General features: G+C 31.5%; 1 protein-coding gene across 3 annotated transcripts in view; it reads left to right on the top strand.

Moving 5' to 3' along the window:
- LOC148610530 (uncharacterized) overlaps nt 1-11,536 on the top strand; it is a 35,027-nt gene that overhangs the window by 18,530 nt on the left and 4,961 nt on the right. For all 3 annotated transcript variants that reach the window (XM_088595648.1, XM_088595649.1, XM_088595650.1), the window contains 6 exons: nt 1,684-1,998; nt 2,402-2,737; nt 3,162-3,233; nt 7,926-8,018; nt 8,402-8,454; nt 8,756-8,829. In XM_088595648.1, coding sequence (XP_088451774.1) covers nt 1,684-1,998; nt 2,402-2,737; nt 3,162-3,233; nt 7,926-8,018; nt 8,402-8,454; nt 8,756-8,829 — 943 coding nt within the window. The remainder of the gene's footprint in view (nt 1-1,683; nt 1,999-2,401; nt 2,738-3,161; nt 3,234-7,925; nt 8,019-8,401; nt 8,455-8,755; nt 8,830-11,536) is intronic.

Below are 11,536 nucleotides of genomic sequence, written 5' to 3'. Positions count from 1 at the left end.
ATATACAATTTCAAAGTATTTTATTTCATTCTTGAAAATTGAATAAAAAATTAAATGTACTTTCGTTTACTTTACGAAAATTACCGAGGTCAAAAGAAATAAGATACCTCGGTAAACTTCGGAAAATTGACCGGAATTTTTTATTATGGGTCGGATACCTTATGTATATATTTCGGAGTCTATATACATATACATCATATACACATTTTACAGAATAAAGTGTCAATGTACATTTTGTAACTAAAAATGGAAACGTCCCAGTAAAAAGAGGCGCACATAATACAAACAATAAAACTGATGTCATGTTTTTTTTTCTTTACTTATCAATGTATTACTTCCATTTTTACTGAACAAATTTACATTCGTTCAGTTCATTCAATTTTCACGGATAAAGGTTTTTACCTTTATACCACAGAATACGTGAATAACAGTCAACAATCGACAACTTGTGTGTTCTTCATTAGTATTAATAATCATGTACATTAAATGAATCAGATGGTTAATAGGAATGAATACTCAACAACACTTGCAGACAAACATGCTTTCCACAACATGATAAACAAACTTCAATTTTTTGCTCTGAGCCTCGGTCTATAGTTGTTCTATGGGATGTAATCCGGACCAAAATCCAACAAAGGCAGAACTGTAATATATCTCGGCTGTAGAAACTGCCTTGTACCTTCTACAGAAAGTGCACGCGAGTTGTATTGCTGAAAAGTGTAGAAAAGTGTACTTATGATAGCGTTTAAAATAAGGCACAATGCATGCCCGTGTATTCTATTTGGTATATCGGGCTGCATTAGCACTAAGTCCTCTAACTGAACCCAGATATTGAAAGCATATTGATATAGTTTTATGTAGGTTAAAATTAAGGTATATTTCAGCAAAGTGAGTGAATATTGTAAAATTCACATTGAAGCCTATCGGAAATGGAATTATTAGTGGTTTCTAGCCTCAAACAGATAACCGTGGCACAAAATTTTTCGAACGTTTATAACTTTTTTTTTTCATGGCGAAAAATTACTATACGTGTTATACGGACCAAGCAAACGGACATTTTTGACAATCGAATTAAAGAACTCGATCAGCCGTAACCAATAATTTTGATTGTATGTTTTAAATTGCTTTTTTTTCGAAAACAAACGTCTTTTGTTTTGGGGTTCAGTATATATATTGCTTCGCAAATTTGACAGTTCTAACATCGTTGGGAATTTTTCAGACCCTTCTATAAGTTTACGTTATCTTCCCTGTATCAATTTGATCCGATGGAGCAGTGTAGCGAATAGAGTCGTCACATTCTGAGACGTTGTATAATATTGATTTGTTGTGACATGCATCATTATTTGATCCTCTATCCTACATAATGACACCCAGATGAACTGTCCCGTACTACCATGCATCGTGTACTAAGTTACAGCCCTAGATTAATCCTACGAGGAGGAATGACCCGGCAAGCGAAAGCTATATCTTTATATAGCCTAGCTGGCCGAGTGGTCTAGGGCGCTGGACTTAGTGCAGGCGGTGTTGCCATAGATGTCACAGCGATACGAGTTCGAGTCCCGCGGAGGGATCGACCAAAAATTTGCATCGCGAATTTGACAGTTCTAACATCGTTGGGAATTTTTCAGACCCTTCTATATATATATACTTAAATGATTAAAGGCAAAATTTGGTATGTTGTAGGTGGATTTGGATGTTTGATGCCATGCCTACACTATGACGAAACAAATAAATTGACTCAAATATCTGCTGTTATATGTAAAACTGACTTTAAAAACTTCAGTTTTCTGGACGGAAATGGAAAACAACTCGTACAGTGCAATGTAGCTGATAACACAAATGTTTTAGATACTGACGTTCATAACTTCACATTAGAAAGGGACAGATTGGGATTATTTCATGTATCATTTAACATCAGTACATCGTGGAATCAAGGCCTGGTTGGAAACTATTCACTAATAGTTGACAATAACAACTCAATTGTTATTGGTTATAAAGGTATTAAAGTATTTGAGGCAAAATCCTCCTTCCAGCTAAAATTTCATATCTATCTAAATAAGATACTAGTGTATGGGAGTATTGAATTGCAGCTTGCTTTATCTATGGATGATATGTGTCCTAAACAATAGGTCTCGCATTCATTGAAGATGCTTTATTTACTTAGATCTACAATGCATACAAATAGATACAAACAAAAAGAAAATAATTATAAAGTGCATCATATGATAAAAAAAATAGATACGATCTTCCTATCGAGTTATTCTCATGCAAACTGTAATAGTAGTAGAATAATTTTGATATTTAATAATTACACAGCAACCACATTACGAAAAAGAAATGAAACAGAAAGACAACACTCCTGTAATATATCTTATGCATTTGTTTTATTTATTTCATTCAGGGTCAAAGGACATAGCACTAGAAATTATAGAAACATCAATTAATAATGAAAATGCTTTATATGTTGTGTGTTCAGCATGTTATCATTCGCGATATAACCACGCAGAGTTTAATATTATCGCTGCAACTGAAACACAGACTCTGAGCGTTGTTTACGATCCAAAAAACAATTCATGTGGTTGTAAACCTTACAATTGTTCATGTGGTACAAATGGCAGAAGTTTTGCGGTAGAACTACCTATGCCACAAAATGAAACCAGATATGAATGCAGTATGAGTTTGAATATAAATGGTAAAGCAATACTAAGCCATGCATCACAAAATCGTGACAGAAAAGGTATGAAACGAAATAAGGTACAGTCATTGGTGCCTCAAATGAAAATATTTTAAATGTTGTAGGAGATAAAATATATACAACATTATATAAAATAATACGTATTATGATCAGTAGAGCAAGCCGAACCGAAACAATACTTCAATTAAGTGTATTATGATAAGTCCACAATTGATAATTTTAATAATAAAAAGCTTTTCTTACTTAATTTAACCTAACAAATTTCAAATTAATAAAATTAGTTAAAAAACAATTATTAGACTTATATACATTCTCTACTAATTAAAACATTCAAAATAGATCGAAATCTTACTGATCAACTGCAGGGCTAATATACATGTAACAACTTATTTATGTTTCCATAGTTAGATCAACTAAGAAATAAGACAAACAAGAATGTAAAATGTTTTCATACTTTCTTTTGAAGAAACTACTGTCTCAAGAAGCCAAATTCAAGTTACAACGCCAACCTTAACTAAACCGTTGAGTAACCTCATTCGTAAGTGATATATACATAATATTGTTGTCAAATCGTTAAGGATAGAATTTTTTGGGGGTATTGATATTGATTCTCTCATAGGTTCTTTTCATAGAAATTGAAGCACTATATATTAAAGGAGTTTCTTGCATGACATGGCTTGTGTCCTTTTTGTAGGACTTATGATTTACCCTGATTCCCAACTCTGCATAGGAAGAATTGGGATTGACTTTACATACAAACGTTTTGTAGTTTAAACTGGTCTTAAGCTGGCACGTTAGGTAACTGCTGGTAGTCCTCAGTTTGTACATTTAAGTAATTTATTTTCACTATTTTTATTTCCGTTGTATCAAGGGACTCAGACGTTTTTGAACTTATTGTTTTAGGTGTACTTAATTATTGTGAAATATTTTTTTTCTATACAGCGACCAAATCACGCCAAAGAACTTTAACCCCGCCGTATTTAGGCCCTGTCCCAAGTCAGGAATTTTTGACTTCTGTATGTACTGTTTCGTGTTGACCTTTAGTTTTCTATATGTTACATGAGTATATTTGGCATTTTGTTCGCTGTACCTGTATATAATGGTGTTTAGGACCAGATTCAGCCTGCTCTGTGTTATGAGCATTTCCTCGTAGTCCAGTGAAGACCATGGATGGCCTTGGGCTGAAACTTTCATCCTGGCTGGGTTGTGGTCTCTTTGCCAAATACACCATACTTGTTCTCGTTATTTCCATATTTTCGCAATATACGAAAATAACTTTAAAAATGGCTGACTTCACCAGTCATTCCTAGTTAGTTAACCAATTGACTACAGTTTTCATAATCGTACTAATAGTAATCTTTCAAATTAGATAAAACATTTAAATTCGAGATTTATCATGTACTTTTGACAAATATGAACTTCACCATACATAATGTTCCCGCTTACTACAGACAAATATTGACGAGCTCTTTAATAGAGAGATAAGAGACAATTAGTGATTTAAAATGTGTTCATGGATGGGCCTTATAAATGAAAATTAAGTGTTCGTTTCTTTTACGCAGATTAGAAATAGAAAGAAAGCAATACATGCACAGCAAAAGTCAGATCAAGCTATGCCATAATCTTTTTTCTTGTTAGGCAAGCCTTTCTGTATGTTATCAAAGGGAAATTTGTGGCAAAAATTTGTTGAAAATAAATGATTAATTTTAAAATGCAATGTAGAGCAACGTGAATGGATTATATACTGCATATACGATGAGATATTATATTATCGCCTTTTTTCTTAATTTTGTTTAAAAGAATTCTAAGAAAGATTTTAGCAGAGATCAAACAAATGTTATCCAGGGACAAGGACCGACTTTGAAAACAGACACACACAACAAAGAACATAAAAATAATCAAAATAATACATACAAAAGTAACAAAAGTAAATGAGCAACCCGGACTCCAATAAAAGCTGCAACACCGTTAGATTTAGCATTCTTTGCTTTTCTGGAAACATCCCCTAAATTGCTCATAATGAGGCAAGTCCGGGGTAGACGAAATAGGAAAATAAAATTTACACATTGAACAAATCAGTTTTTATGGTGCAGAAGGGTACATCCTAACGATCAACGAATTCATGATGACGACCATAAAACGTTTGTAGTGATGACTTCAATCTTGTAGCAACATAACCTGTTCCAGAAGCCTCATTGTAAGAAGTCTAGTGCGGTACAAAAAGTTTGCATAGTTGCAGCAAGCTCTTGCTTAACGTATGATACCCTATGATATGGAAAATCCACACGCAGGTGCTGAAGGGATAAGAATTTCTTTAATGTTCATTATGTTAGATAGTGTGTTTTTGTTTACAATTACACGAGAACATTGTAGTGTATCATCTACGTTATTTATTTTGTTCAGATACCCGACATCAGGACGAAGTCTCTGCATACAAAGGGATGTCTTTTTTTATTGTTTATCTCACAAACAGCAAAAATAAAACATAACATAACATTTTGACATCTCTTGTATCATTCCATATAAAATATTGACACTACCTTTTGTAAGTGTAATTATTTTTATGGTGTGAAACCCATGGTACAAGTGATGCCTATTTGTTGCCTACAATGGGCTATAAGTTTATGCGTCAATATTCCTTTCTGTAATTAGGTCTGTACTTTTCAAAAAAATACACTTTAACTGTTCATTGAAATCAACGAAGTCAAACCAAATCAAAAGCTAATGTCATGTACAATTTATATAGATTTTATCTATAAAGCGTAAAACCAAAATAAACAAAAACTAAGGCTGGTTATGTGGTTCAAAGCTGTTTCTGAACAAGAGATAAAAATAAAATTTAGTGGGTTTTTGATATGCATGAATCACCTCCTGTCTGAATTTTTTTATAAAGACTTCTACATAATTATCATATCATTTTTTACTGTCTGCCAAATATAGTAATTATAAATATTAAAAAAAAGAGACTCTTTCTCCAATATTTAATAATTGATATACTTACACATCATACATTTGTATTCCCTTCTATTTACACCAGTCAGTTTCAACTGTTTTACATATCTATACTACTACAGGTAAGTAAAGGTAAAATTTTAAAATTTTACATATTCATTGTTTGTTCGATGTGGCTTTATTTTTGTTGTAATCGTAGTCTGTGGGAAATTTTGGATGGAAAAAAGTCCAACCGGGTCCCTTAGCTCTTCTTGACACCGGTTCTAAATCTATAATTAACTAATTGCCAGAATGTGTCAAAAAGGTAAAGTTGCTGTTTTAAAGAGTTCATTATACGTTGAAAACTCTACATGTATTAGATATAATAGATTTGTTTATGTTCATGTTTCCCCGCGGCCTGCTTTGCTGAATAAATTAAGCCACATGACTTCAGTTAATTTTGAAAATTTCGAAGTTGCACATTTTCAAGGGAATGTTCTCCTAATTAATCGCATTGAGAGGTCAAATTCTGCACATAATTTATTTCCGAAAAACTGCGGGATTTTAGGTGTTGAAGTAAAACTTTAGAATTTTTAAGTATCCACATACGAGTATTGCCACTACGAGAGTAGGTGATATTACAACCAGCTGGTTGTCCATCTTTCACTACGGACAAAATCTTTGTAAAGTGAATTTATATTTCCTTTGTAAAGCAAGATGAAGATACTGTTTTATACCTCCGCTGGTATTAATTCTTATGAGATTTGGAAATCCAATACATAGTTAAGTGCTTTCGGTAAAAAAAGTATTCATTTTTATTGCATTATAGGTAGTGGGGTATCATTTCATGTCTCTTAAGATGCCACTGTATTACTGGTTATTTTTGTTTGATCACAAAAATATGCTATTCTGTTATTTGTGTTGGTATCCATATTTTATTGTTTTCAATTTGTTTAAATTAAAGTTTTTCAGTTTCCGTGTATTTTCTTGACTTTCAGCTATAGCTAATTCATTGTTTTTTTATGGATTGGCTACTTTGCTTTGCCGTTTGTCGTTTTTTTATTGAATATTTCACTTTATGGAGGTTAGCTTGGTAAAATCCTGATTTAGTAATATTATAAAATATCACACATTTTGTAATATTACAAATTGAATTTGTAATATTAGAAAATCACTTTGCAATATTGCAAAATCAGTCACAACCATAGTGGTGCACCGTGTTGGGAAAGATGTCACGTTCCACGCACGTTAAAGAACCCTGCTGTAGTATTCGATAGAAGTAGGAACCTTTGCGCTCCGCCACAGGAGTTTAAATTGCCCGACCCTACCCATCCCTCCCCTTTTCTAGTGACAATCAAAATTTGATGACCCTATTATCCTTGTGTCGGCTCCCTTTTTTTCATTTGATCATCATCATTATTTCATGTGCATTTTCTTATCCATTTCATGTTCATCGCATGAATATAACTGAAAAAATGCTGCTCAGGCGTTAAACTGCAACAATCAATCAATCAATCAATCAATCAATCTCTCCATTTTTTTCCCATTCAATGTATGTGCCAGTATAACCGTTGGTATAACCGTAGTAATTATTCGTAATGTGCTATTTTCTCTCCAGCTTTATAAAACCTTCTTTATTTTCGTTTTCATTATAAAGAATGCACCTGCCAATGCATATTTAAAGAACATATAACAAATAATTCGATTTTTTCCTCATTAACATTTTGATCACAGTTTTATTATACATTGTAATAATTGTTATTGTTCAATACTCTGTGTTAAGGTTTATTCTAAATGTATAATACTTAGCAAACCTTGTATTACAAGTCCGTATTACATGTACAGTGTATTTTTGGTTGTCGTGATGTTTGATGATCAAGTGTCCTGATGTAAAAAGAATAACATTGTAAAATACAGATGTAATAGTATGGGAATAAACAATTTTAAAATATTTAAGGAATGACTTTTATTTTTTTTTCTAAATATGAAGAAATAACTCCATGGTGCATTCTAAATATCCTGCAGGTTATTTGAAACTGCGCGTCCTGAGCATTGAGGTTAGTTTTAAAAAGCTAAAACATAAATAAGATTCATTCCTTAGAATTTAGATTAATATCAAAATTCAACGAATGAACTAGCAAATAAGGCCGATGGCGTTGCAAGCACATAACAAATTTTGTCTGTTATACGATGGACAACTTTTTTATCCGATCAGAAAATGCGTTACGTGTGATAGTAATATCAGCAACTCATCATTCACTTTTTGAATTATGAACATTAAATCATTTGATAATTTCAGTGATTTTGGTGTCCTGTATCGCAGGATTCGTACTACTTGCAATTTGTACAGCTACATGTTTCTGCTGTTACAAGAAGAAGGCACACAAAAAGGGTTGGTATTTATGTGATAGAGACGCATATACATTTGTTTTTTTTTATTTAAAAACCTAGAGGAAAAGCTTCGGGGGTTTATAAGTGTATAATTTTTGATATTCCATATGACATCGTGTCGATTTTTCTGTTCCTAAATTAGATCTAATAATACAGTGCGATGCCATCAAATATAAATATTCTTAATGATATGTTACAGATTGGCGGGTTTTATTGACACTTCCCGATTCTCCGAATATCAATTCCTTTTTCTCGTTTACTATTTCATTTACATATCCTCATAAAGATTTCAGATGCCCAATCGGTATTTTAGTTGGTTAAATTTAAAATAATTAATTTAAAATGATACATGATGGTTTTACAACGTGTGCATAAATATTATAGGTGTGTTGTTAGAGGAACCTAAGTGCAACAAAAGTAAAAAAATGGAAATGAAAGTAAGTTTGCTACATATGTTTGAAAAACACTGAATAAATCATTTTAACATACTTGTAACTAAAAATATCGTTTCATCAATTTTTCAGTGCTTTGGTTCAACTTCCGAATTCAATTTAATTATCATTTTTAATTGATTTTTCGAACAATAAAAATATATTGTAAAAGCTTTCATATTAAATATGGTGATTGTATAGTATCCGCTCGTCATAAATAGAAAAAAAAAGTTACTCCATGTATGATTCTTACTATTACTATTATCTGATTCACGATTGACTTGGTCATTCCAAAATATTCTAACAGAGATGTGGAGATACTGGGGAAGTGACTTATTGGAATGCTACTTCGGACCCTAAAGTAGAGATTGTTAGTGAAAGGTAAATATACGATTTTATGTTCAGTTTGTTACGATGAAAATATATCATCTGAAAACTTTTTTAAATGATCAAATGATCCTGTAAGGAAAAAAAAATAACTAGGTTTTGATCGCATTAAATATCTAGAGAAGAAAAATGTATTTAAATATGAAAATAGAACAACATCAACAATGGGCAGGTTGGCCGACTGATTAACGCGTTGAACTTGCAATCAAGGTCGACATCGTATGTGTGGCCATGCTTCCAGGCACATACCCTAGCCCGAGGGTTTCACCGATTTGCCAGCTTGGAATATCGGGTTTTCCTCTATCAGAAGCCTGAAAACAATTCGATGTTTTGATATTAAATAAATTATCGTAAATATAGTCGTCGGTTCAAACGTTCTACAAAGCATATGATAACTGTAGATTTGTTTACGCATGTTCATTCACCAACTTCACATAAAATTTAAATGAAAACCCAGAAGAATTTAACATAATTTTATGTGTATAAAATTTATAAATTTATGCAACATGGGGTTTATTATTATTGAAAATAAAATAATTTTATGAATGTATATATATTTCCAAATACCTATTACCCTTTTGTCGTAGAAAATAAAGTACTATTATAATACACAATTCTATTAGCATTTCTTATTGGAAGGATTTCGATTTCTTAAAAAAAAATCACAACCGGTTAAATATATTTTATAAATATGAATAACATACTAAATACGGCTACAATGTAAAAAAGGTGTCGATAATTGACATAAAACTACGGCTCATATATATGAATGTGTCACCAACTCATATGTTCAATCTCAAAACAAATGTTGAGTTGATTTTAACGATAATTGTCATATACAAATATTTTTAACAAACTTAAACTTATTACTCGATCTTTAAAGTTTACAGAAACTACTATTACATGTATTTACATAAAAAACACAATGTACACAGAATGTATCCACATGGTTAACGTAAACCACGAAATATGATTCCCGACGAAAAGGATTGCTTACTTTAATTATATGACATAATCCTCATAAACACAAATTCAAGAGCCCACGAGCTTGTGCTTTTCCCCTTAACCACGAAAATTGGTACACATGAATATAAGTGCATACACAGTAAACTGCCCGTCACTGGTTTTATTGCACAATTTAGAACATATAAAGAGATATATTGGTTAAGTCATACCTGATTCACCAAAGTTCATAGTTCAACACTTAAAATATTAGTGAGGTAAATTGAACTGATATGTTGAAGATCGATACTTAAAACTTATATCGCTTAATTTAAAACATCAACAACTAATATTTTGTGTAAAGATATAGTATTACAACGTAGAAAAGAATCACTCACTTACATGCTGCTTAGATTTCAGGGGAAACAATTTCTGTACATAGCTTTTCAGTTACATGAATAATTCTAAGTTGAAAAATCTGCTTTCTTGTTACACGTAAATAATGGTTAACTTCAACCGGATTCCAAAAACAAAGGGAAACAAAAAAAGAACAAATAAACAAACAAACAAAAACAAAACAAACAAACAAACAAAAAAAAAAAAAAAAAAAAAAATTCAAAATATTATTAAAATGATTTACCTGACATCTGTAGTCATAATTATGTATTTTTTCATTGATAACCTTGGCTTTCTGACATTCTTTAAACTGTTGTCATTTGAGAAATGATCAAATGATGAAAACACCCAAAAACAAAAAGATAAATCTCTTGAAGTAAAATATACATGTCAAGATGTTCTATCTTTTTAAAGAGTAATCAAGGGAACCAATATTATAGAGGAAATCAAACGAATGGAATTTAGGGGCAAACATGGAAAAACAGACACACACAACAAAGAAAACAAAGTTACCAAAATAATACATATAGAGTAACAAAAGTAAATGAGCAACTCGGACTTGTGTTCGGACACAATTATTTTTACTACATCTAAATAATAACGAAAACAGCATATATCTAACTTTCATTTCACCTTTGTTTTTGAAACGATCAAGTGCAACACTTTTAGATTCACGAAAAACTTAATACTAATATACTAATGGGCGTTTAGTTTAATATGCTCAAACCACGGTTGAAGCAGTCGTATATAGACTGAATAAGAGGTTTCCATTAAATTAAAAACAAACAGACGTACTAATAAGGATTGCATGTTTGTTTATGTATTTTTATAATTTTGTTTTATAATATTTTCATATTTTGTATATTTTGTATTATCCGAATAACAAATTAAACTTTATCATTTTTTATGTATGTTGAATTTGTACTTATTTTGGTTCACTTATTTTAAATTTATAAGGGCAATGTGTGGAAACAAAGTACAACATATGAATATTTGATCTCGAAACGAAATTATGATAATAAGTACCATACATCTCCCTGTCACATATAAGGTTATAGCTCATAGAATAAAATCTCTCATGAATCTTAAATTTTATGCGCGTGCAAATAAAATATGATGAAGGGTATTTAATAAATAAAACATATTAATGCCTGAGTACAGATATGTCGATATTTCTACCACTTGCGACTCTTCGGCAAATCAATTTCTATAACTAGCTGTGTTTAAAATCATTTACAGTTATAATCAACATTGAATTTTTATACCAGATGAATATATTCTAAATCAAGTGCTAAGCTACACCCCAAAAGCCCAAAATCGGTAATAAGCTAGAAATCTCAGCTGGCTTCGAAAACCTTGACAA

Source organism: Perna viridis, chromosome 8 (genome assembly GCF_037379345.1).
Source record: "Perna viridis isolate PV_CMFRI_1.1 ecotype Kerala chromosome 8, ASM3737934v1, whole genome shotgun sequence".
Lineage (NCBI taxonomy): Eukaryota > Metazoa > Mollusca > Bivalvia > Mytilida > Mytilidae > Perna > Perna viridis.
The sequence above is the reverse complement of the archived record's forward strand: the minus strand, read 5'-3'. Positions and strand labels throughout refer to the sequence as shown.